This window comes from Salvelinus fontinalis, chromosome 32 (genome assembly GCF_029448725.1).
Source record: "Salvelinus fontinalis isolate EN_2023a chromosome 32, ASM2944872v1, whole genome shotgun sequence".
NCBI classification, from domain to species: Eukaryota; Metazoa; Chordata; class Actinopteri; order Salmoniformes; family Salmonidae; genus Salvelinus; species Salvelinus fontinalis.
The window spans coordinates 39104522-39131165 of NC_074696.1; the positions used below are offsets into that span (position 1 = coordinate 39104522).

General features: G+C 48.0%; 1 protein-coding gene across 21 annotated transcripts in view; it reads left to right on the plus strand.

Annotated features, from left to right (window-relative positions):
- Nucleotides 1-26644, plus strand: part of LOC129831305 (microtubule-actin cross-linking factor 1-like) — a 258379-nt gene that overhangs the window by 117346 nt on the left and 114389 nt on the right. For 10 of the 21 annotated variants that reach the window (XM_055894583.1, XM_055894588.1, XM_055894594.1 and 7 more), the window contains 14 exons: nt 257-334; nt 2428-2520; nt 18553-18719; nt 18817-18929; nt 19204-19310; nt 19598-19717; nt 20063-20158; nt 22511-22638; nt 23458-23551; nt 23758-23912; nt 25186-25480; nt 25594-25722; nt 25933-26010; nt 26416-26577. In XM_055894583.1, the coding sequence (XP_055750558.1) occupies nt 257-334; nt 2428-2520; nt 18553-18719; nt 18817-18929; nt 19204-19310; nt 19598-19717; nt 20063-20158; nt 22511-22638; nt 23458-23551; nt 23758-23912; nt 25186-25480; nt 25594-25722; nt 25933-26010; nt 26416-26577 (1815 nt within the window). Of the gene's footprint in view, nt 1-256; nt 335-2427; nt 2521-8559; nt 12631-18552; nt 18720-18816; nt 18930-19203; nt 19311-19597; nt 19718-20062; nt 20159-22510; nt 22639-23457; nt 23552-23757; nt 23913-25185; nt 25481-25593; nt 25723-25932; nt 26011-26415; nt 26578-26644 lie in introns of those variants that run through there. The other 11 variants (XM_055894572.1, XM_055894580.1, XM_055894575.1 and 8 more) reach the window with 2 other exon arrangements.

The window sequence follows — 26644 nt, forward strand, 5'->3', positions numbered from 1 at the left end:
TGTTGTTTCCTGCTCTGCTGTGAGGATGCTTGTTGGCATGTCTTTGACAACAGTTGAAGACAGCGCCCTCTAGGATAATGCCGTGCCATTACAGCGGCCCAGGCATAGTTTTCCCCTCACTGCACTTTGAATTGGGAACGACACTCCTCACGGCTTATATGTCTCTCTCACTGGTCAGCATTGTGAGAGAAAAAAAAAGGTGAGATCTTTTCATACACTCATCTCTCTCTCTTTCGTGCTTTTTCCCCCCCTTCAGCCCAGAGAAAAGGGTCGCATGCGATTCCACCGGCTCCAGAATGTCCAGATCGCCCTGGACTTCCTCAAACAGAGACAGGTACAACTGACACACACACACACACACACACACACAACTGCCGCTTTCAAACCCACTCAATATTTCAGCAGGTACTCACGCACTCAGCAATACACATTGAGCCAAACTAAAGCCACACTCTGTCGTCTGCTGTTGGAAATAGATTTTTGTTTCTTTATTTAGTTTGGTCTATTTTGCCATTTTTAAAACCCCATACAAAGCACATCCATAAATAAAATCATTGAGATGACCTTTCTCTCGGCCCCGTGTCCCAACGTGTCAGCTCTGCATGACTGGGCCTCCCAGATGACCACAGTCGCACCTCACGCGTCACTGCCCAATGCTGCACCTCTGTCTTATAGACACCTGCTCCTACTTGACAGGGACTGCATCTCCGTAGCCTTCAGCGGCTTCCTCTCCTGGTTTCATTGCTTTTATGTGCACTGGTGTGAGAAAGCAGTAAGGAATCAGGAGGGTATTCACACAAAATATATAGCCTTTTCAGTATTCAATCTTGCAATGGTGAGCAAGAAGTCATGTGATGACCGGTTAATAACATGGAGCACATGGTTACCCAGCTCTGTTCCAGGTCAAGGCTTTAGTTCACCACTAGGCCTGGCGTTTAAATCCTCCCGTTCTACATGTTCCAGGTCAAGGCTTTAGTTCACCACTAGGCCTGGAGTTTAAATCCTCCCGTTCTACATGTTCCAGGTCAAGGCTTTAGTTCACCACTAGGCCTGGAGTTTAAATCCTCCCGTTCTACATGTTCCAGGTCAAGGCTTTAGTTCACCACTAGGCCTGGAGTTTAAATCCTCCCATTCTACATGTTCCAGGTCAAGGCTTTAGTTCACCGCTAGGCCTGGCGTTTAAATCCTCCCGTTCTACATGTTCCAGGTCAAGGCTTTAGTTCACCACTAGGCCTGGCGTTTAAATCCTCCCGTTCTACATGTTCCAGGTCAAGGCTTTAGTTCACCGCTAGGCCTGGCGTTTAAATCCTCCCGTTCTACATGTTCCAGGTCAAGGCTTTAGTTCACCGCTAGGCCTGGCGTTTAAATCCTCCCGTTCTACATGTTCCAGGTCAAGGCTTTAGTTCACCGCTAGGCCTGGCGTTTAAATCCTCCCATTCTACATGTTCCAGGTCAAGGCTTTAGTTCACCACTAGGCCTGGAGTTTAAATCCTCCCGTTCTACATGTTCCAGGTCAACGCTTTAGTTCACCACTAGGCCTGGCGTTTAAATCCTCCCGTTCTACATGTTCCAGGTCAAGGCTTTAGTTCACCACTAGGCCTGGCGTTTAAATCCTCCCGTTCTACATGTTCCAGGTCAAGGCTTTAGTTCACCGCTAGGCCTGGCGTTTAAATCCTCACGTTCTACATGTTCCAGGTCAAGGCTTTAGTTCACCGCTAGGCCTGGCGTTTAAATCCTCCCGTTTTACATGTTCCAGGTCAAGGCTTTAGTTCACCGCTAGGCCTGGCGTTTAAATCCTCCCGTTCTACATGTTCCAGGTCAAGGCTTTAGTTCACCGCTAGGCCTGGCGTTTAAATCCTCCCGTTCTACATGTTCCAGGTCAAGGCTTTAGTTCACCGCTAGGCCTGGCGTTTAAATCCTCCCGTTCTACATGTTCCAGGTCAAGGCTTTAGTTCACCACTAGGCCTGGAGTTTAAATCCTCCCGTTCTACATGTTCCAGGTCAAGGCTTTAGTTCACCACTAGGCCTGGAGTTTAAATCCTCCCGTTCTACATGTTCCAGGTCAAGGCTTTAGTTCACCACTAGGCCTGGAGTTTAAATCCTCCCATTCTACATGTTCCAGGTCAAGGCTTTAGTTCACCGCTAGGCCTGGCGTTTAAATCCTCCCGTTCTACATGTTCCAGGTCAAGGCTTTAGTTCACCGCTAGGCCTGGCGTTTAAATCCTCCCGTTCTACATGTTCCAGGTCAAGGCTTTAGTTCACCACTAGGCCTGGCGTTTAAATCCTCCCGTTCTACATGTTCCAGGTCAAGGCTTTAGTTCACCGCTAGGCCTGGCGTTTAAATCCTCCCGTTCTACATGTTCCAGGTCAAGGCTTTAGTTCACCGCTAGGCCTGGCGTTTAAATCCTCCCGTTCTACATGTTCCAGGTCAAACTGGTGAACATCCGGAACGATGACATCACAGACGGTAACCCCAAGCTGACCCTGGGCCTCATCTGGACCATCATCCTGCACTTCCAGGTCTGTGCTGCTCTATGTGTTCTAGTTCTATGTTGCGGTTTGCCACCCTGCTCTGTACATTGTGTTGTGTTCTTGGGTTGTGTACATGGCACGCTGGCTACTTCCTGTTGACCTCTGGCCAGGTCCACCTCACAAGAGGTTTTTTTTAACCTCGAGGGTCTTTACCTGGTTTAATAAAGGTTCAATGAAAATTAATCAATAAAAACATCAGATTTCTATGTTGTCTAATCTGTGGTTGGTTTGCCAGTCTGCTATGCAACCAAACCCCTTTTTAATGACAGCACTTTTTCCCCAAATAGAGTTTACAGTTCTACAAATCATGAGGATTCCCACCTCGTGACATTTGTTAGTGATGCAGCTGTTTTCGGCGACCTCTCTGTCCGTATGGGCTCAAGACAGTCATTTATTATTTCGGCTAGTTCTCCCGGCCATGGTCCGTTGTAGGGCCTGCAGTCTGGTTCCAATCACTTAGAGACCGAGGTGGTAGCAATCCTAAGAGCTAATGGTGGATACCGATCTCTCGGCCACGTCCTCTACTGTAGTATTGTGTGTGTTTGGGCGCAGCTAGTTAGCTCTGTGCCAGGAGCAGACTAGATTTAGAAGTGTTCAGTCTATCTTGCCGGTGTGGGAGTTTACTTGACTTGTTGCTTTGTCTGTAGTTGCTGTGCCGACCTGCTTGAGACGGAGACGGCTCTAGGGAAGCCTTATAAGGCTCTGGTTTGGTGTTTGGCACGTGTGTGTGTGTTTGCGCACACGCGTTAATTTTGAAGACACTCGTAGCAGCGTTTAAAAGATGGATCCGAGTGGCTGTGTGTGTCACATAGTTTACCTTGGCATGTTCTTGTGTTGTGGTGGAGAACCACCACCAGGCAGGGCATTGCAGTAGGTCAGGTCCCAGAGCACTAGCACCATAGAGGGACACACATACAGCTGGCCTCAGGAAGCCATGTGTGAATGTTTGGACACTAATCAGTCAAGCAAACCCAAAGCTACCCTTCCTGTATCCACAAATAATACATCTTCAACTAAATGTTCTCCTTTTTAGAAGTCAAACTTCTCTACAGAAGGTAGAAAAATACAGAAATGAGAGCACCATTTTGTCAGCTCAGGAACCAACCTTTAATTATTAGGTTTACAATCAGCTGCACTTCCCATGCCCGGCCACTAGGATGTGCTGTGGGCAAAACAGAGCGATGATAATATTACCTCACAAGGTGACACCGGCAAGAAGGTTGCCACGGAGACACGCCGCATGACTACGCAGCCACTTCATTCAGCATGATTCAGCAGAATGGTGTGAGCCCAGGGGGAGAAAGGGCGGGAGGGAGAGAGAGGGTGGTGAAGTGATGCAGAACGAGGGGGATAACTCTGTGCTGATGGACAGAATGGGGGCTGAAAACTACTGTTGCGCTGAAGGAGATAGAAGAAGAGGAGATGGAAGAATAGAGCAGTCGTTTTACAGTTGCGGTTACATTTAATCAAACCATTTTGATTTATTACATTTATTTGTCACATGCTTCATAAACAACAGGTGTTGACTAACAGTGAAGGGCTTTTCCCAACAACGCAGAGAGAAATAATTGGAGAAAGAATTGAAAAATAGTAACATGAGGAATAAATACGCAATGACGAACGATATCTTGGTTATATACACTGAACAAAAATATAAACGCAACATGTAATGAATTGGTCCCATGTTTCATGAGCTGAAATAAAAGATCCCAGAAATGTTCCATACGCACAAAAATATTATTTTTCTCAAATTTTGTGCACAAATTTGTTTACATCCATGTTAGTGAGCATTTCTCATCTGCCACGCTAATCCATCCACCTGACAGGTGTGACATATCAAGAAGCAGGTTAAACAGCATGATCATTACACATGTGCAACTTGTGCTGGGGACAATAAACAGCCACTCTAAAATGTACAGTTTTGTCACACAACCCAATGCCACAGATGTCTCAAGTTTTGAGGGAGCGTGCAATTGGCATGCTGACTGCAGGAATGTCCACCAGAGCTGTTGCTAGACGATTGAATGTTCATTTCTCTACCATAAACCGCCACCTTCGTTTTAGAGAATTTGGCAGTACGTTCAACCGGCCTCACAACCGTAGACCACGTGTAACCACGCCAGGGATTGTCTGAGACCTTTATAGCTGATGAAACTGTGTGTTTGCACAACCGGAGAATTTCTGCAAAAACTCACTGTCTCAGGGAAGCTGAGCTCGTCATCCTCACCAGAGTCTTGACCTGACTGCAGTTCGGCGTAGTAACCGACTTCAGTGGGCAAATGCCCAACTTCGATGGCCACTGGCAAATCTGCCCGGTACAGCAGATTGCTGACAGCGTATATGGCGGTGTGTAGGCGAGCAATTTGCTGATGTCAACGTTGTGAATAGAGTGCCCCGTGGTGGCAGTGGGGTTATGGTATGGGCAGGTATAAGCTGCGGACAACAAACACAATTGCATTTTTATCGATGTCAATTTGAATGCACAGAGATACCGTGACGAGTTCCTGAGGCCCATTGTTGTGCCATTCATCCGCCTCCATCACCTCATGTATCAGCATGATAACGCACGGCCCGTGTCGCAAGGATCTGTACACAATTAGTAGAAGCTGAAAATGTCCCAGTTCTCCCATGGCCTGTATACCCACCAGATATGTCACTCATTGAGCATGTTTGGGATGCTCTGGATCGATGTATTTGGCTAAGGTGTATGTAAACCTCCAACTGTATATATGTGCATATATGTATGTGTGTATATATACAGTTGAAGTCAGAAGTTTACATACACCTTAGCCAAATACATTTAAACTCAGTTTTTCATAATTCCATACATTTAATCCTCGTAAAAATTCCCTGTCCTAGGTCAGTTAGGAACACCACTTTATTTTAAGAATGTGAAATGTCAGAATGATAGTAGAGTGATTTATTTCAGGTGTTATTTCTTTCATCACATTCCCAGTGGGTCAGAAGTTTACATTCTCTCAATTAATATTTGGTAGCATTGTCTTTTAAATTGTTTAACTTGTGTCAAACCTTCCACAAGCTTTCCACAATAAGTTGGGTGAATTTTGGCCCATTCCTCCTGACAGAGCTGGTGTAGCTGAGTCAGGTTTGTAGGCCTCCTTGCTCGCACATGCTTTTTCAGTTCTGCCCACAGATTTTCTGTAGGATGGAGGTCAGGGCTTTGTGATGGCCACTCCAATACCTTGCCTTTGTCCTTAAGCCATTTTGCCACAACTTTGAAAGTATGCTTGGGGTCATTGTTCATTTGGAAGACCCATTTGCGACCAAGCTGGAACTTCCTGACTTAATGTAGATTACATATGTGATTGTGAACAATGTGTAAAAAGTATGAAACGGCACATTATGACCTGGGATTTGCAAGGAGCAGCAATGTCATTGGGAGTCACCAGATGGCATGCTAGAAAGCACGTATTCATTTATTGTAATGATTACGGGCAAGGATATAGGGTTTGGTTTTAGCAGGTAAAATGTGGGGCCCTGAAGCACTGCAGGGCCAGGAAGTAGGGAGGGAAGTTATTCCAGCAAACTGTCCCCCTAAAGTTCGCTGCTGATTTGGACGACTCTGTCAGGCCAAAAGGAGAATTTGTCATTGGACGCAGCTCTGTTAGGGGTAGAACCACAGGCCTATGACTCCACACTCTGTCATGTCTAGTTAAGACCAGTTCTTCATTATTTCAAAGATGTGTCACGTTAGCAAAGCATTCTCTCCGACTGCAGGCTAGACAAGTTGCTGTCTCGGCGATCCTTCTCAACACCAGCCACTTCAATTCAATTTTCGAGAGAGACAGCCCTGCTCCGGCCCTCAAGGCAGCGATGTCTGGCAGTTGTCCTCTACTCGGTACTTAATCCATCAGTTGAAGTCTATGTTTGGCTACGATGTTCACTCACCTAACGGATAATAGTTGTCTCTGTCATTGTAAATAAGAATTTGTTCTTAACTGACTTAACTAGTTAAATAAAATAAAATAAAAAAGGACACCTTCCCCAAAAAGTGTTGTTTTACAACAATATATTCTGGGGACAAGCCTTGTTGTATACTATATGGATCATTGCATATGTTTGTGACCTACCTACAGCATAGAAAAATGTATAGCACTATGTAAATTCAGTATGCATAATTTACCCTGATGCAACAGTGGTTCAAGGTTGGCTGCAGCTCCTCACTTTGACCACTAGGGGTCACCAGTTATCCTAGCTTCATAGATAACCTGGCGCACTAACAATGCTCTCAGCCAACAACACCCCACCCCTCTCACAAACCCCGCCTCTCCCTGAGCTGTGGCTGCATGCGATTGGCTAATCCACTCTGGCCTGGCTCTTTTAATTCGTGCATATCAAATTGTATTAGTCACATGCGCCGAAATACAACAGGTGTAGACTTTCCCGTGAAATGCTTACTTACAAGCCCTTAACCAACAAAGCAATTGAAGAAATAGAGTAAAGAAAATATTTAGTAAATAAACTTAAGTCAAAAAATAAATAATAAAAGTAATAGAACAAAATTACATAACAATATCAAGTCTATACACAGGGGGTACGGTACCGAGTCAATGCGCAGGGGTACAGGATAGTCAAGGTCATTTCTATAGACCACCTAACCTCCATCATTTAGAGGGTGAAACAGCAAAACCGACTTAATCAGCTTTTGTGTTTTATGTTGTGGCAGAAAAAATTGCATAGTAAATGTGACAGTTCAGGTAGCTAATTGGTAGTTGGAGGCTTCCAGCACATCATATCCATGGTGAAGGCCTGAGGGCCTCAGAGACCTGATTTCGGGTCTTATTGTCTGTTTTCCACTGTGGAGGTAATGGGAGAGCTGTGGATTGGACTCCTCTACAAGTAGCTGATCTACCATCACCGGAGAATACTATGCGTTTATGTTTGTAATGGTATTTATTTTGGGTCTGTGGGTAGATCTCTAAGCTGCCATACGCTGCCTCAGGTCCTTGTGTGTGTTTATTGATGTGGACTGTGCGTGTGCGTGTGTGCGCTCATACAGTTGTCCACCACCCACACACACACTGAGATTTGAGTGTTTAAGGTGTGTGTGAGCGAAAAAGCTTTAACTGGTGCAAAGGCTCTCTTGCGTTCTCTCCCTCATTTCCCCATCCCTCTCTGTATCCCCCTCTCTCTTGCCGTTACACCCCTCTTGCTCTTTTCAGAAGCTGCTCAACACCCACCCTCCTCTCTTGCATCCTTCCCTCTTCTTCAACTTTTTTAATGATCTCGGTAGAGAATCAACACCGATTTATTTTTCTGCAGCAGCTGGCCAACCTGGGAAGCTTTTGAGTCGTGTCTTTGTGGAGCCCGACCCAATTTATCGCTTCACCAATCTTAACAGCTGATATTGGCCTTTTTACCAATACATCGGTGTCGGATACATAGTAACCAATATTCAATACTTTGTATATATCGTGCTTATCTAATCATTTGCGGCCATTTTCATGATGTCATTAAGAAATGTACATCTGAAACACATTTCTTGGACAAGTGATATTTTGGATGACAATTTATGAGAACTCAGTGTGGAACTTTTTCCTTTTCACTGCTGTAACAGTCTATTTAAGCGATAAGGCACGAGGGGGTGTGGTATATGGCCAATATACCACGGCTAAGGGCTGTTCTTACGCACGACACATCGCAGAGTGCCTGGATACAGCCCTTAGCCGTGGTATATTGGTTATATATCACAACCCCCCCCCCCCCCCCGATATACCACGGCTGTCAGCCAATCAGCATCCAGGGCTCGAACCACCCAGTTTATAATGGAGGATATATCATATCAGTAAACTTTGCCCCCCTCCCCCCAAAAAAATCTATCTGTATCGGACCCCCCAAAAAATAGCATATCGGTGTGTGTGTGTGTGTGTGTGTCTCATACCAAGAGAGCAGTAGAGAATATGCCAGAGCAAGAGGAGGAGGGAGGGAGGAACGAAGAAGCGGATAGGAGGAGGAGAAAAGAGGGTGGGAGAAAGAGAGCTAAAGCTGCAGAGGTTGTGAAGATAGAGCGTTTTTCTCTCTGCCTGCGAGCGAGGGAGAGCACGACCGAGAGAAGCCAGCGACAGAGAGAGGAATACAGGGCTGCCTACTGTTACGGTGTCTCCCGGTTTCCCTTGGATCTACAGACCTCGGCTCACACATACACACGCAGCTGATTGGAGGATCGCCCAGCCTTGCAGGCACACACACACACACACTCTTGCTCTCTCTTCAGCTGCACACACACACATTTTGCATCTCTCCCGGGAACGCTGTGTTTATTGGATCAATCCGACCATGCTTGTCTGACGGGGACCTTGTTCTCCCTTCATCCGGATCCCCATCTCCTCCTCCATCTCTCTCTATAACCAGCCAGACTACCGGACTTATCCTCTGCCTTTGCCTTACCCAGTCAGCTGTTCTTTTGCAGGCAGCGTCAGGAGAACGGCTAAAGCCGGAGGATACTGGACCTTCCCTAACCAAGTCTAACCCAGTTTAGCCCAGCCTCCTGTAGCCCAGCCTCCTGTAGCCCAGCCTCCTGTAGCCCAGCCCAGCCACCACTGCTAATTCCATTAACCAGACCAGAGGAGACGAGTGGAGAGGGAGTGCCTTTTTAACCAACTGCCTGTCTGTCTGCGTGGTTGTCTGCGACCAGACCCTCTTTGCATGCACGCCTGTGGCCTCACACTGGGAACACATACAGACCTGGATGATTGTGGATGCTGATGTACTGGAGCAGGGTCGAAGACTGTCAGCAGGGATGACTGAAAAAGCCTGCCTGGCTGACAGACAGTTCTAAGGTTGGAGATGGACTGAGGGGTTGGTGATTGGATAGTTCCAGCCACCAGCACGATCTCCCAGCAATCCTCCGTTGGAGGGGGGATGAGCTCAAGGCCGGTATCAATGGGGGAGCCACGTGACGTCTGGAAAGCTAAAGGTTGGGTCTCTACGCCCTTCCTCGCCGTGCTCTGGATTTAAACCTGATATAGCACCAGAGACCAAGCTACAGGAACCACTACCAGCTTCCCGAGTTGTCTGGATTTTCTATGAGACAACGCTGCAGGTATCTTACCACTCCTAATGCAATGTGTGATTGGTAGTCATTGAAGGATAATGCAGGACACCTACCATTCAGGATCTCTTCACCTCTCTTCCTGGTCCCATGGTTACCCGTATCACTTGGAGATTTTCAAGTCCGCACCGTAACGTTGCCCTAACGCTCGTTCAACGCCCCCCGTAGGTTTCCTTCGTCCTGAGACCTCTCTGTGGTTAACAACCGGGGAAAACTGAAGGAGCTCAAACGCCACCTGACGCAGCGACTCCATGAACAGGGGGGATGGCGAGGAGTCTGAGTCGCCGCCGTCGAGGCTCTGATTTTGAGTTAACAAGCTGTCAGAGTATTGGCTGACTGTCCACTATCACCCTCCACCAATCTGGATGGTGGATATTAGCACGCTGTCTCGGCAGAACGGGACACCACCGGCTACTACAGAGCTAATGCCGTCTCCACTTCTACTACTATGACTGTTGTTGGCCGTTACGGCGCTGACAGCAATAACATTATCGCAGGAGCGGAGAGTTATTAATAATATATGATTGTGGATACCTGGAGGCGAGCCTGGATAAAGTACGTGGATTACACTACCCCCGGAACGACAGGGAAAACAAATTACGAACAAACTGCGTGTGTGCAGGATGGCGGAAGCAAAGTGGAATTGCAGATGACTGGATTCATTTTTTTATTCCGCTGCCGAGCGACTGCACCGAGTCAGACACATTGCATGTGTGAGTGTGTGTGTCCGACACTGTTTGTGTGTGTGTGTGTGTGTGTGCACTGCAGCTCCCTCGCGTCTCACACTCTGAGGAATTGCAGATATGAGATGAGACGAGCACTGATTCCATCGCAGGCAACGCCAGAGACCCCATGGACTTCTCTCACGCACACGCCGACATTGTGTGTGTGAAACGACTGATGCGCTGAAGAGGACGCTGCAGTGCTCTGACTCACCGTCTCACACATCAGACTCTCCTAGCCTCATTCAACATGTATGTATGAGCCACGTTGACTTTCGTTCTCACCTGCCAAACTTTGGAGGAATAAACGACTAAAGCCTGAAGCCAAATCTATTTTCTGGTAAGCTGTGCTGAGTCTGCTGACATGTTTCTGCCTCGGTGTCCTTGACGTTAGCGCTGGGACCCTGCTGGGACGTCCGTGACCTGCCCGTAGAGGCATAGCGACAGTGGGGGGGGCCTCGGAGAGCGAGCAAGAGCAGACAGGGATGACAGCGGTGTTGGTGAAGTGAGGCAACAGCTGCAAAGAGAGCAGGAGGAGGAGAGGGGGAGGGAAGGCGGGGAGAGGAGCACCTACGGACAGACGAGAGCTGTGACACGCAAGCCTGCAGCAAGCACCTCGGCCGGGTGGACTGAATCAGACCCTATGAGAAGGTGACGAGAGCCCACATCCCGTCTCGCCATTGTCACTCTCTATACTCCTGGCAAGCAACCATACCTAAACCTGCTGTCACTAACGTCACACCGCGAGCAGGTGTCACATTGATATCGCTTTCGTCCGTCACTCTCTGCTACTCTGGCGTGCCTGTCCACCTGAGGGTCTGTTTTTTTGCGTTCTATTTTTGCCTCCTCTGTCCTTCCCTTGCCTCAGTCATTCACTCTGAGATGGGAAGCTCGATGGGTTGTGTGAGGCCTCCTAGGGAGGGAGGACACGGCTTCCCCCCGCTGTCCCCCAACCCCAAACGGCGCCTCCGCTTCCGGCGGAAACGCAAAGGAAAGAAGCACCAGAAAGGAGGGTCGTCGGTAGGCTCGGAGGTGGAAAGCGTAAGGATAAGCAACATACCGGAGGAAGAGGATGAAGAGGACAAAGGCACTGTCACGGAGGCAACCACGGCCTCGTTCAACACCATGAGTGACGTCGGAGCCAAAATCACCAATTTAACTGTGCCTCATGTCCAAACGCAATCCAGACTCCCCCTACCCAGTGCTCTCTGTACGGACTCCGCGAGTGACAGCATTGGGGGGTTGGGTGGTAGCAGAGTGCTGGAACTGTCCCCTGAGCCAAGCCCAGTGTGGAGAAGGCTGTCCTACCCCGGAGCTGGGAGTGAGGAAGGGGGGACGAGCAGTACCATAGAGGCCCCAAGCAGCCAAGGGCAACCCAGTGAGACCCCCACCCCCACCCCGACACCAGATAACCCTGACCCATCTTTCCCGTCCCAGGTGCACACCACCCCTGGTGGGGGTCGCGTCTGCAAAGTCAGGGAGCGAGAACAAGGGGTCCTGGAGAGGCCTTGTATACGAAGACCCAAGAAAGAAAGGGCACGGGGGGAAAACCGAGAAAAGGAGAAAGAGGAGGTGGGGGATGAAGGCGGGGTAGCAGGGACGCTGGGGGTTGCTTTTAACAACCCTTCGGCAAAGGAGCGCAAAGGGGTGGTCCACATTCGCGAGGTGGAGGGCCGGCTGTGTGTTGTGAGGACAGTCTACCCCAGTGACTTTGGGTCCCCGGTTTGGAGAGGGGACAGTTACCATGACAAAGAGGTAGAAGTAGAGGTATGTGCCGAACCTCCAGCCGCGTCCCCTGTGACTGGGAACATCCTCAAAGTACATATTTCTGAGGAAGACAGCAGGAGAGCCAAAATGGATGCCAGGACCACTTTCCTTATGGGGACCCAGGAAGCTACAAAAGTCAAGGAACTCAGTCTGGATAAACCAGCGCACGTCCAAGAGGGACTATTAATACAGAACCCTCTTTCCTCTGCCTATGCCAGCGATCTGCCCCGCACCTCCCCAGAGACTGGGGGAGCCACCCAGCTAAGCAGGTTTGGCTTGACCCAAAGGAGAGCCAAAATGGACACCTCAGGTCTCAATATGACAACCGACCTTATGGGGACCCAGGAAACTACAAAAGCCGAGGGACCCTCGGTACAGGACCCTCTGTCCTCGGGCTATGCCAGCGACCTGCCACTAACCTCCCCAGAGGCAGGGGGCGCCACCCAGATAGACTGGGAAAGCTCCAGAGAGGGACTGGACTCTGCAACTGACAGTCCTCTATCTCCACCCCAGGTCACCACAAAGCAGTTCCCTCAGGTCAGGGGCATTTTTCTCTCTTTCTTTCTCTTTTCCACTCGCTCTCTTTTAATCCTGGAAATGTAGGCTACATATTTTGGGGGCTTGTCCAGGATCAGGCCGAGAGAGCATATTTCTGAATGTCCGTTGCCCTTTTACGTCTTGTATACTACTGTCATACATCTTTGTGTGAGAGAGATCATTTGTACATTTGTGTCTTTCTCTCTGTGTGTCTCTGTGTCCTGGTTATCAGCCCTGCAGAAGGTCCTCTTCATCCTTCCGGAGTCTGCCTCCAGAGCCTAAACGCCACAGCACAGACCTTCTCTGCATCTCTCCCCCCTTTCTCTTTCTTTCCCTCTGTCTTTCTCTCTCTTTCCACCTCATCACTCATTATTTTCCTCACACCACCCACTCTTTCCTCTGTTACTTCTGACTGTGTGTGTGTGTTTTTCCTTAAATGGCAGGGTTCCTGGCAGCATACTGTAACTTGTTATTTTGCAATGATTGTTTTATGAGATCATACGGCTCAAACAATGGGGTTTATGTGTGTCTTTGGGGGGGGGGGGGGGCAAGTAATTATATTTCTATGCCTACTAGAGTGTAGGCCTTTAACCACACAGTTGCTGGTGACCCTTTTACTGTTGTTACCAATAATCAACCTCAGTTGATAATGGTAATTAGTTGATCGAGACCTTTCTTGCTCAAAGTGCTTTACATTGATCTGTAGCGCCCTGCCGTCAGTATATTATGATGCTATGTTGTCTTTGGGCCCGTGTGTCTCACTTGATGCGCGGTGCTGAGTCACAGGGAAAGCAAGATCAACACACACACACACACACACACACACACACACACACACACACACACACACACAGTTGCTTAGAGCCCGGTCTCCACAAAGGCTCCCTTTTACGAGTGTTTTAGCTAGGTAACGATCAATACTTCTGTCTCTTTCTCGATTGTGTGGGTGGGTGTGGTGTGTGGGGGGGGGGGGGGGGGGTATGTGATGGCTGCCTTTTTGGCGATGTCTGGCCTGCCCTCATCTGAATAAATAGGGTTTTCAGATGCGCATTCATCAACACTGTACTGCTGCATCTAGCCCCAGAGGGGCATTCCAAATACATTATATCCCTCCCATTCGCTCTCTTTCTCTCTATCCTCTCTTTTTGTGTATTTTGTCTGTCTCGTTCCCGCTCCCCATCAACTATCTAAATATCGCCTCTAGAGGTCGACCGATTACCCGGCATGGCGATTTAAATTATGGCCGGTTTCATGTTTTCATAACAATCGGTAATCTGCATTTATGGACGCCGATCAGGGCCGATTACATTGCAATCCATGAGGAGACTGCGTGGCAGGCTGACCACCTGTTACGCGAGTGCAGCAAGGAGCCAAGGTAAGTTGCTAGCTAGCATTAAACTTAACTTAAAAAAACAATCAATCTTAACATAATCACTAGTTAACTACACATGGTTGATGATATTACTAGTTTAACTAGCTTGTCCTGCGTTGCGTATAATCAATGCGGTGCCTGTTAATTTATCATCAAATCACAGCCTACTTCGCCAAACGGGTGGTGATTTAACAAAAGCGCATTCGTGTCAGGGTATATGCAGCAGTTTGGGCCGCCTGGCTCGTTGCGAACTGTGTGAAGACCATTTCTTCCTAACAAAGACCGTAATTAATTTGCCAGAATTTTACATAATTATGACATAACATTGAAGGTTGTGCAATGTAACAGCAATATTTAGTCTTATGGATGCCACCCGTTCGATAAAATACAGAACGGTTCCGTATTTCACTGAAAGAATAAACGTTTTGTTCTCGAAATTATAGTTTCCGGATTTGACCATATTAATGACCTAAGGCTCGTATTTCTGTGTGTTTATTATATTATAATTACGTCTATGATTTGATAGAGCAGTCTGACTGAGCAGTGGTAGGCAGCACCAGGCTTGTAAGCATACATTCAAACAGCACTTTACTGCGTTTGCCAGCAGCTCTTAGCAATGCTTGAAGCACAGCGCTGTTTATGACTTCAAGCCTGTCAACTTCCGAGATTAGGCAGGCAATACTATAGTGCCTATTAGAACATTCAATAGTCAAAGGTATATGAAATACAAATGGCATAGAGAGAAATAGTCCTATAATTCCTATAATAACTACAACCTAAAACTTCTTAACTGGGAATATTGAAGACTCATGTTAAAAGGAACCACCAGCTTTCATATGTTCTCATGTTCTGAGCAAGGAACTTAAACGTTAGCTTTTTTACATGGCACATATTGCACTTTTACTTTCTTCTCCAACACTGTGTTTTTGCATTATTTAAACCAAATTGAACATGTTTCATTATTTATTTGAGACTAAATAGATTTTATTGATGTATTATATTAAGTTTAAAAAAAAGTGTTCATTCAGTATTGTTGTAATTGTCATTATTACAAATATATATATATAAAAATCGTCCGATTTAATCGGTATCGGCTTTTTTTGGTCCTCCAATAATCGGTATCGGCGTTGAAAAATCATAATCGGTCGACCTCTAATTACCTCGTCTCTATCCCCCTGCATGTCCTCTTTCTCCCTCCTCCTCTCTCCGTCCATCCCTCTCTCTCTCTCCGTCCATCCATACCCCTCTCTCATCCCTCTCTCTCTCCATCTCTCTCTATCTCTCTCCATCTCTCTCTCTCTCCATCCCTCTCTCTCTCTCTCCATCTCTCTCTCTCTCCATCTCTCTCTCTCTCCATCCCTCTCTCTCTCTCTCCATCTCTCTCTATCTCTCTCCATCTCTCTCTCTCCATCCATCTCTCTCTTTCCATCCCCCTCTCTCTCTCTCATCCATCCCTTTCGCTCTCTCTCCATCCCTCTCTCGCTCTCTCTCCATCCCTCTCTCGCTCTCTCTCCATCCCTCTCTCGCTCTCTCTCCATCCCTCTCTTGCTCGCTCTCTCTCCATCCCTCTCTTGCTCGCTCTCTCTCCATCCCTCTCTTGCTCGCCCGCTCTCCATCCCTCTCTCGCTCGCTCTCCATCCCTCTCTCGCTCGCTCTCTCTCCATCCCTCTCTCGCTCGCTCTCTCTCCATCCCTCTCTTGCTCTCTCTCTCTCCATCCCTCTCTTGCTCTCTCTCTCTCCATCCCTCTCTTGCTCTCTCTCTCCATCCCTCTCTCTCTCTCTCCATCTCTCTCTATCTCTCTCCATCTCTCTCTCTCAATCCCTCTCTCTCTTTCCATCCCCCTCTCTCTCTCTCATCCATCCCTTTCGCTCTCTCTCCATCCCTCTCTCGCTCTCTCTCCATCCCTCTCTCGCTCTCTCTCCATCCCTCTCTTGCTCTCTCTCTCTCCATCCCTCTCTTGCTCTCTCTCTCTCCATCCCTCTCTTGCTCGCTCGCTCTCCATCCCTCGCTCGCTCGCTCTCCATCCCTCTCTCGCTCGCTCTCTCTCCATCCCTCTCTCGCTCGCTCTCTCTCCATCCCTCTCTTGCTCTCTCTCTCCATCCCTCTCTTGCTCTCTCTCTCTCCATCCCTCTCTTGCTCTCTCTCTCTCCATCCCTCTCTTGCTCTCTCTCTCTCCATCCCTCTCTCGCTCTTTCTCCATCCCTCTCTCTCTCTCCATCCATCCCTCTCTCTCCCGTCGCCCTTTCCTACTTCAAAGGATCCTTTCTTTAAATGGAGACTATTCTGAGCCCCAGGAGGCAAGTGTATCATAGCAGTGTACAGTAAGTGTGTTGTAGGCCTAGCGTTTCTAGCCATTCTCGTTGATGGTGATAGCACCACCTTGCCGTCTCTCAAGCGGTGCGTCCGTGAGGCACTCTATTCTATGTTAAGGCACTCTAGAATCACATGAGCCGGTGAGAGAATGAGTCCGAGCACAGCACACACTGAACACACTTTGATGTGTGCATCCTAGGGTTCCACCATCTTACAGAGCATTCATAGTGTGTCTGTCCGGCACGTGACTCCTGGGGGGGAGGGGGGGCAGCAGGCCCCTGGCTGTTCGCGTGTGTGACGGTGTAACTGTCTGTCTGTTAGTGTTTGTTAGTGTCTGATTTAAGCGTGATGTCACCAGATAATTGACACCATGTGCCCTGTTTTTGTAGTGTAAAATCGCTACCATCTGTTACCCAAAACAACCGTATTTCTCATAATACCTGGATCAGAATTTAGGATAAACATGTCCATGAGAAGGTGGTAATTATGTATGACGATTTCAATTGACCAGCGCAAACATGTAGTATGCGGTCCAATCACCAGCTGCAGTATTCTAAACAGGTTATGGGTTGCAGAGGGGGGGGGGGGGGGGGGGGGGGGAGACTGAGCTACATAGGATGGTACAGTACCTGGGTGTCAAATGGTAGAGTGAGGCTATGCTTGACTCGTTTATCGTTTATTGCTAGTCACTGAAGGGCTCAGGGCCAGAGTCAAATAGATAGTAATAGTGGCCCTGTAGTTGGCCGTGCCTTAATAATCTTTACTATAAAAGACGCACGTCATGTTTTTTGGGGGTACACACAAGGCGTGTGTCTGTCTCGGTGTTTGCCGTCGGGTTTGTACTGTATGTGCGCGTCATGTGCATGTTTTGCCTTGTTTGTTTACGCAGGCCATGGGTTTTGCTCTCCCGCTCTCTCGTTTGCATGCCATTCCTCCTCTCCCTCGCTCATCCCCCCTCTCTCTCTCTCTCTCCTTCTCTTTTGGTTGTTGCTGCAGTCTCCTGGCACTCACTGGACTTTCATTCTGTTCTATATTAGCACTCGAGAGAGAGAGAGACAGACAGACAGACAGACAGACAGACAGACAGACAGACGGAGGGAGGGAGGGCCGGCAAGACGGGAAGTGAGAAAAAGGGATGACGGAGGAATACTGATGACAAGAACCAGGCACTGCCAGATACTGCATCAACAACAGCCACCCTTTGTCATGATACAGATTAAAGAAACAAAGACAAGCGTAGAGAAGGAAAGGAAACGAGTGTGTGTGGGGGGGGGGGGGGGGGGGGTGTGAGGTGGAGGACGGTTGGCTTAAGTAGGTTATAAGCGCTTTGACCTCAAAAAGAAAAGAGGGATGAAAAAGAGGAGTGAAACAGCAGATTGATGTGAAGGAGAGACGGACGACTCAAAACAAGAAAGTGTCTGAGGAGATCAAATGAGGAGAAGTGACAGAGATTGAAGGGGTGCTCTGGACGGAGGCCGAACGAGGGGGGAGGGAAGGGGGTAGAGGGATGAAGGAATGAACAAGTGGAGGAGGGAGAGGGGGAGATTGTGGTGAGAAAACAAGCTAATGAGCTGGCCAGAATAATGAGAGACCGAAGGAGAAAAGAACGCTGGCTCGGGCTTAAGGCCTATTGGTTAAAGGACAGAGCAGTTGAAGGATAGGAACAAAGACGACAAGTTGAATCAAAGTGAATAGAAGACTAGCACGTTGATACAATTCTGCTGACTCACTGTGTGTGTACGTTTGCATGTCACGTACATCCGTGTGTGCGTGGGCCTGTATGAACTATGGGTACAGCGATTGTTCATTAGTTTGTCATGACACTAAAGATATGTTTGAAACAGTGTAATGAATGCCCACCGTGGGTTACAGTCGGGGAGTAGGACAATGTCATGAATATGAGAGGATGATGTAGTCTGCAATGAGTGTCTGCCCCTAAAGGGAAAGGGTGTACATCCCTGCCAGCTGTTGTGGCTTTCATATAACACGTTTTTTCCTTACCATGATTACACAGTAAGAGCAGGCATCCTTTGACCATCAAATAGTAGATATTTGGAACCTTCTACCAATACTTATGGATGGATCCATGCAAAGGCATCCCAATATGTATGTCCCATATTCATTAACCCTCACCTCTCCTCTGGTCTCTCCTGATCTGACGTTTATGAGTGGGGAGTGTGTGTGTGTGTTCATAGTGAGTGTTTCCTGTACGAACCATATCCTCTCTGTGTTCCAGATCTCAGAGATCTACGTGAGCGGTGAGTCAGGGGACCTGACGGCGAAGGAGAAGCTGTTGTTATGGAGCCAGCAGGCCTCCGAGGGCTGGCCTGGCCTCCGCTGTACCAACTTCTCCTCCTCCTGGCGAGACGGGCGCATGTTCAATGCCCTGCTCCACCGATTCAGGTACACACACACAATCACCCACTGAGATGCATGCAGACACACACACACACACACGTTCAGTTCTGACCCCCATGTCTCCCTCTCTGATGGTCTCCAGGCCAGACCTGATTGACATGGAGGTGGTGGCGCAGCAGAGTAACCTTGACAACCTGGAGCAGGCCTTTGAGATCGCCGAGTCGCTAGGGGTGACCAGACTACTGGACGCTGAAGGTAACCGTCTGCCTGCCTGTCTTTGTCTGCGTCTCTGTCTGTCTGTGTCACTGTCCGTCTGTGTTTCTGTCCATCTGTCTGTGTACTTCTAGCCTCCGGCCGTTCTACGGGGTTTAAAGGTCTGGTTTCGTGAGAGTAGTGTACATCATGATACTGTCTGTGTTCCTCTGTGTTCTGTTGGTCTGCCTCTCTCTACCGTTTATAACGTGTTGACCTTTCCTCTCCCCCTTTCATCGCCCCGTCTCCTCCTACCGCTCTCTCTCTCTCTCTCTAGATGTGGACGTTCCGTCTCCAGATGAGAAGTCGGTCATCACGTACGTCTCCTCCATCTACGATGCCTTCCCCAAGATCCCAGAGGGAGGAGAGGGCATCGCCGCACACGTATGTTCTTCTCCTCTCACGTTCACTTCAGCTTGTATCAGTGTACAGTTGGTCAGTCTGTGTGAACGAATGCATGGCTGTACTCTTATTGGCATGACTGCTCAAGGGACATCATGTTGCCAAAGCTCTGGAGCCAATAATGGACTCCATTGATCGCAGTCTGCCATCGAAGTATATTGATAGCTGACTGTCAATGAACCAGTCCGATACTCCCTCTCTGTCTCTTTCGCTATCTTTCTCTTCTCCTCTCCCTTTCCTCCTTCCCTCTTTCTCTCTCTCTCTATCAGGAGGTGGATCACCGCTGGGCAGAGTACCAGTCTCGTTTCTCCACGCTGCTCCAGTGGAGCCGGCAGCACACGGCACTCATGGCCAACAAGAACTTCCCACTTAACCCTGTGGAGCTCAAGGTGAAGAGGGAGGGAGGGAAATGGTCAAGAAAGGGAGTCCGGGCGATGGAGAGAATAAAATAGCCAGAATGGAAGGGTAGAAAGAGAGAGAGGCAATAAGGGGATGAGGGAGAGGATGTGGGTAAAGAAGAAAAATAAATGTGTATAAAGCATCTCCGAGTAGGAGTGCTGATCTAGGATCAGCGATTTAGATAATAATTAATATGATTATATAGACGGGGGGGGGGGGGGGTGTTCCTAGATCAGCATTACTACTCTGAGATGCTTTATGAATACGGGTCATTCATAAAGACAGTCTATTATTGACATCTAGGCTTTTGTCAACACCCTGTCACTGTCCCACAGGCACTTTACAATGAGTACGTCCATTTCAAAGAGACGGTGATCCCTGCCAAGGAGCTGGAGAAGAGTGGCGTTGAACACCTCTACAAACTGCTGGAGGTAGGCGATGGAGGGAGGAAGGAAGAGAGAGACTTATGTTTTCTAAAACCTATTGAGACTCAATAACGACAAGCGCTGTAAAATGTCAGCTCAAACCTACATTGATGGTAAACACCGATTTACCATCCGAGAGACTGAACTACATACCCAGGCAGATATTATTATCACCCTTGAGGACACAGCCTCATTTCAACAACATATCATATTATGGCATGTTTGGCTGGCATTAGTCTTGTAGGAAACTGAAAGTCATAAACTCAATGACCGACAAAAGAGAGAGAAACATGGAGAGATTGACAGAGAGATGGAGAGCGAGAAAGAAAAGGATTTGAAGAGGTGACCTGGTTTCTGCCACCACGAGCGGGCCACACTGTGTGTGTGTGTGTGTGTGTGTGTGTGTGTGTGTGTGTGTGTGTGTGTGTGTGTGTGTGTGTGTGTGTGTGTGTGTGTGTGTGTGTGTGTGTGTGTGTGTGTGTGTGTGTGTGTGTGTGTGTGTGTGTGTGTGTGTGTGTGTGTGTGTGTGTGTGTGTGTGTGTGTGTGTGTGTGATTGTGTGTGTGTGTGTGTGTGTGTGTGATTGTGTGTGTGTGTGAGTGAGATCGAACACCCTGTTCTCTGCACCAGGCCATTTCAACCCCATGCCACTGCCTTGAGACAACAAACTATAATTCCTCCTATCAAATCCTCTTTCATTTCCCCTCGGTTCTACTTTCCCAGTGTCACCACTGCCCTCCTGACACTCCTGATCAATGACTCATGATGACTCACAACCCCAAGCATCCCAAACATTTATACTTCAAGACCTCGAAGAGATTTGTGTCCTATTTCCACGTTTTGTTTTACGTTACAGCCTTATTATAAAATGTATTAAATCCATAAATAGACATTTCTGCATGTATTTAAAAAATATAGCTTATTTACATAAGTATTCAGACCCTTTGCAATGAGACTCGAAATTGAGCTCAGGTGCATCCTGTTTCCATTGATCATCCTTGAGATGTTTCTACAACTTGATTGGAGTCCACCTGTGGTCAATTCAATTGATTGGACATGATTTGGAAAGGCACACACCTGTCTATATAAGGTCCCACAGTTGACAGTACATGTCAGAGCAAACAACAAACCATGCTGTCGAAGGAATTGTCCTTAGAGCTCAGAGACAGGATTGTGTCGAGGCACAGATCTGGGGAAGGGTAACAACAAATGTCTGCAGCATTGAAGGTCCCCAGGAACACAGAGGCCTCCATCATTCTTAAATGGAAGAAGTTTTGAACCACCAAGACTCTTCCTAGAGCTGTCCGCCCGACCAAACTGAGCAATCTGGGGAGAATGGCCTTGGTCAGGAAGGTGAGGTGACCAAGAACCTGATGGTCACTCTGACAGAGTTCCTCTGTGGAGATTGGAGAACCTTCCAGAAGGAGAACCATCTCTGCAGCACTCCACCAATCAGGCCTTTTATGGTAGAGTGGCCAGATGGAAGCCTCAGTAAAAGGCACATGACAGCCATGCTTGGAGTTTGCCAAAAGGCACCTAAAGACTCTCAGACCATGAGAAACAAGATTCTCTGGTCTGATGAAACCAAGATTGAATTATTTTAGCCTGAATGCCAAGCGTCACATCTGGAGGAAACCTGGCACCATCCCTACGATGAATCATGGTGGTGGCAGCATCATGTTGTGGGGATGTTTTCAGCAGCAGGAACTGGGAGACTAGTCAGGATTGAGGGAAAGATGAACGGAGTATAGAGATCCTTGATGAAAGCCTGCTCCAGAGCGCTCAGGACCTCAGACGGGAGCAAAGGTTCACCTTCCAACAGGACAACAACACAGCCAAGACAACCCAGGAGTGGCTTTGGGACAAGTCTATGTATGTCCTTGAGTGGCCCAGCCAGAGCCCGGACTTGAACCTAATCGAACATCTCTGGAGAGACCTGAAAATAGCTGTGCAGCGATGCTCCCCATCCAACCTGACAGGGCTTGAGAGGATCTGCAGAGAAGAATGAGAGAAACTCCCCAAATACAGGTGTGCCAAGGTTGTAGCGTCATAGCCATGAAGAATGAAGGCTATAATCACTACCAAAGGTGCTTCAACAAAGTACTGAGTAAATGGTCGGAATACTTATGTAAATGTGATATTTCAGTTTTTTTCATAAATTTGCAAAAGTTTAGAAAAACCTGTTTTTGCTTCATCATTATGAGGCATTGTGTGTAGATTGAGGGGGGAAAAACTATTGAATCCATTTTAGAAAAAAGGCTGTAACATAATGTGGGAAAAATTAAGGGGTCTGAATACTTTCTGAATGCACCGTATGCGTTATAGAAGTTAAAATGATGTGCATGTTTGTGTTCCTCAGGTATGGATGGAGTTTGGGCGCATCAAGCTGCCCCTGGGCATGCACCCCAACGACCTGGAGGAGGAGTGGGGCAAGCTGATCCTGGAGATGCTGGAGAGAGAGAAGGCCCTGCGGCCCGCTGTGGAGAGGTCGGCAGCTCAGACATACTTAACACTATAACTAACCAGAACCTTAAAGCTGGAATCCTTAATGGTGAAACAGCCAAGCCTGCAGTTTTAGAACAACAAATAAGTTACTGCAAACAACAAACACTTTCTTCTCCTCTGACGTCATTGCACACGCAATAAAAGAGCATAATATGTTGAGCGTTTAAATGTGCTGCACGACACTCCTCAGCTCGGCAACAAAAACGATAACAATGGTGGTGGGGGGGCGGCCAGTGGCGCCTTTCCCCCAATCTGCAGAATCTTTAACCCTGATTTACTTATTTTAGAGCTAGAGTCTGTTTATACCAGTAGTTATGGAAAGACGAGGCCCTGTGGCTCGCTGTGGAGCACACTAACCTGAACCCCGACACTTTATTACAGACATCACTTAGGGCGACATTTTCATGGTGCTAGAGCACCGGGCTCTGCACAAAACGCAGTACATCTCAGTATCATCAGGCATTTTCACACTGATTTTAATTTGCACGTGTCTGGTCTCCGTTGTATTGTGGAAATGTCGTCCTTGTCTTGATATTTCAGCAATTTAGTCTTAAAGTTCAATAGGCCTAACTTGATTACCTGGTAGATGTTTTATGGTTGTTATGGTTGTACAGTCAACACATTCCATAGACACTGGCTGCATACGAAATGGCACCCTATTCCCTATATAGTGCACTACTTTTTACCAGGGCCTGGTCAAAAGTAGTGCGCTGTATAGTAAATAGGATGCACTTTCGGACGTAAAAAATGAGTGTTTCGAAGCTTGTTGACACTGTGCTGACACTGTGCGTCTCCCTCCAGACTGGAGTTATTGCTGCAGATGGCCAATAAGATCCAGAACATGGCCCTGGACTGTGAGGAGAAGCTCACCCTGGCCAAGAACACACTGCAGGCCGTGAGTGATGCTATCCCTGTTTCTCTCTCTCTCTTTCAACGAAGACTTGCTTCTCTGAGGTTTTTGTATTTCCACTGTATAGGCACGATGTGCCTTTTTCACTGTGGTGTACTGTGTCTTACTCATTTCTTCCCCGTCCCTCGCTCTCCCTTTCCCCTCCTCTTCGTCCTCTCTTTTCCCACCATGTCTTCTCGCTCCTCCGTCAGGACATGTCCCAGGTGGAGAGTGGCGAGGCGGTGCGTTGTGAGAGGGAGCTGGGTTTGTACCTGCAGGACTGTGAGGTTCTGATCAGACGGCTCAACGTGGACCTCCACGTCCTCCGAGACCAGAAGTACTACCAGGTGGAGCAGCTCGCCTTCAGGTCAGTGGAGGGAGAGGGGGTGTGTACGGACAGAAAATGAGGCTCTGTTGATAGAGCATGGTGCTTGCAACGCTAGAATAGTGGGTTTGATTCCCGCTGTGGCCACCTGTACGTGAAATGTATGTACGCATGACTGTAAGTCGCTTTGGACAAAAGTGTCTGCTAAATGGCATAACTTTGAAAAAAAATATATACACTTCCGTTCAAAAGTTTGGGGTCACTTAGAAATGTTTTTGTTTTTGAAAGAAAAGCACACCAGTCTCAACGTCAACAGTGAAGAGGCGATTCTGGGATGCTGGCCTTCTAGGCAGAGTTGCAAAGATAAAGCCATATCTCAGACTGGCCAATGAAAAGAAAAGATTAAGATGGGCAAAAAAACACAGACACTGGACAGAGGAACTCTGCCTAGAAGGCCAGCATCCTGGAGTCGGCTCTTCACTCTTGACGTTGAGACTGGTGTTTTGCAGGTACTATTTAATGAAGCTGCCAGTTGAGGACATGCGAGGCATCTGTTTCTCAAACTAGACACTCTAATGTATTTGTCCTCTTGCTCAGTTGTGCACCGGGGCCTCCCACTCCTCTTTCTATTCTGGTTAGAGCCAGTTTGCGCTGTTCTGTGAAGGGAGTAGTACACAGCGTTGTACGAGATCTTTAGTTCTTTGTTTCTGGCCATTTTGAGCCTGTAATTGAACCCACAAATGCTGATGCCACAGATACTCAACTAGTCTAAAGGCCAGTTTTATTGCTTCTTTAATCAGAACAACAGTTTTCAGCTGTGCTAACATAATTGCAAAATGGTTTTCTAATGATCAATTAGCCTTTTAAAATGATAAACTTGGATTAGCTAACACAACGTGCCATTGGAACACAGGAGTGATGGTTGCTGATAATGAGCCTCTGTACGCCTATGTAGATATTCCATTCAAAATCAGCCGTTTCCAGCTACAATAGTCACTTTACAACATTAACAATGGCTACACTGTATTTCTGATCCAATTTTACATTTTCATGGACCCAAAATGTGACCCCAATCTTTTGAACGGTAGTGTATATATTGTTAGGCTTGGTTATACTGTATGAACCACGAGCATCGGTGGTGTAAAAGTGAGAAAGATGTTTTGTTGAGCAACAGTGGAGGTCCAGTTCACCTCCGGTTGTCTTCTGAAGAGCAGGTTGACTGTTTATGTGTATTTTGTGTGTCACAAGAAAAAGGTGTCCCTTTTTGTGTGTCTTTTGGGGGGGATTTTAACACATTTGTTCCCCTCCTGCACAGAGTGTCCTGTCTACACGAGGAGCTGGTCTCTCTCCGGCTCCAGTGCTCCAGCGTCTACAGGAAGGGTCACTTCTCCCCGGTGACGGGGGGAGACCGGACGGCCCCGCGGGGGAGCGACAGTGGTCTCTCCCTGTCCACGGGGGCCCAGACCCTACTGGGGGCAGTGGGGGTGATGGGGGCAGCCCTGCTCAGGAGACCCATGTCCCGCTCTCAGCTGGTGGCCATGTCATCCTCGGAGGACGAGGGGAGTCTCCGGTTCGTCTATGAGCTCCTGGGATGGGTGGAGGAGACACAGGTAAGAAAGAAGGGGTGTCGGTAGATGGAGGGAGAGGGGGATTGATAGGTGGAGGGAGGGATTGACGGACGGGAAAAGGAATGCATGAGTAGAACTGATTGTGTGTCCGTCAGGACTTGCTGGAGCGTGCTGAGTCGGGGGCGGACCTGCCCTCTGTAGAGCAGAACCTCCAGGACCACCAGAACATCCACACTGCCGTGGAGGAGCTGCTGCACAGCCTGAAGGAGGCCCGCAACTACGAGGTACACACACACACACGCGCACACTAATACATTCTAAAACACATTCTTAGGCACTTCAAGATCCACTGAACATGCTAATACATAAGCACAAACGAACATGCACTGAAAAGACCTGTGAATATGCAGTACATAACAGCATGACACTCCCAAACCTAGTAAGAAGACACAGAGACCGGTTTTGTTAAGCCGTTGTGATCTCTTTCTCCTCAGACGAAAGTCTCTCGTAACTTCAGGAGCAATTATTCTGACACTCTCGCCAAGCTGGAGCAGCAGTACTGCAAACTACTGGTAAGTGGGAGGGCTGTTTTCCTCTGTGAATGTGTGCCCGTGGGGTTGTGTGTGCGCCTTTCTCTGGTATGTAGTGTGTGTGTGTGTGTGTGTGTGTGCACCCCATTGTATCCCAGTCTGCCCACATTCTCAGTTAATCCCATCAGGGTGTGAATGAGCTAGCTAAAGGCTCAGAGAAGCTAGCGAGTGTTAAGCAAGACAGAGTGTGGCCTTCAGAAGCACCTGCTTCTACCACATAGCCCCTTGATCAGCCCTGAAGAAATACCTGGATTCTTCACAGCAGGGAGTTCACGTGTGTGTGTGTGTGAGAGAGAGCGCGTTTGCCTCTGAAATAACCTCAAACTCCTCGTAAATGTATAGCGCTAATGCCTAGATACATTACTGCTTCCCATCCTGTCTTCACAGGAAAACTCATCGTGGCGTATGCGCTGCCTGGAGAGCCTGCATGCGTTTGTGTGTCGCTGTACAGAGGAGCTGATCTGGCTCAACGAGCGAGAAGAGGAGGAACTGGCCTACGACTGGAGCCATAACAATACCAACGTCAACGCCAAGAGAGATCTATACGCCGTGAGTGGACAGGGATAGATACACCACACACACACACACACACACGGGAATAAACATTTTTTGGGAC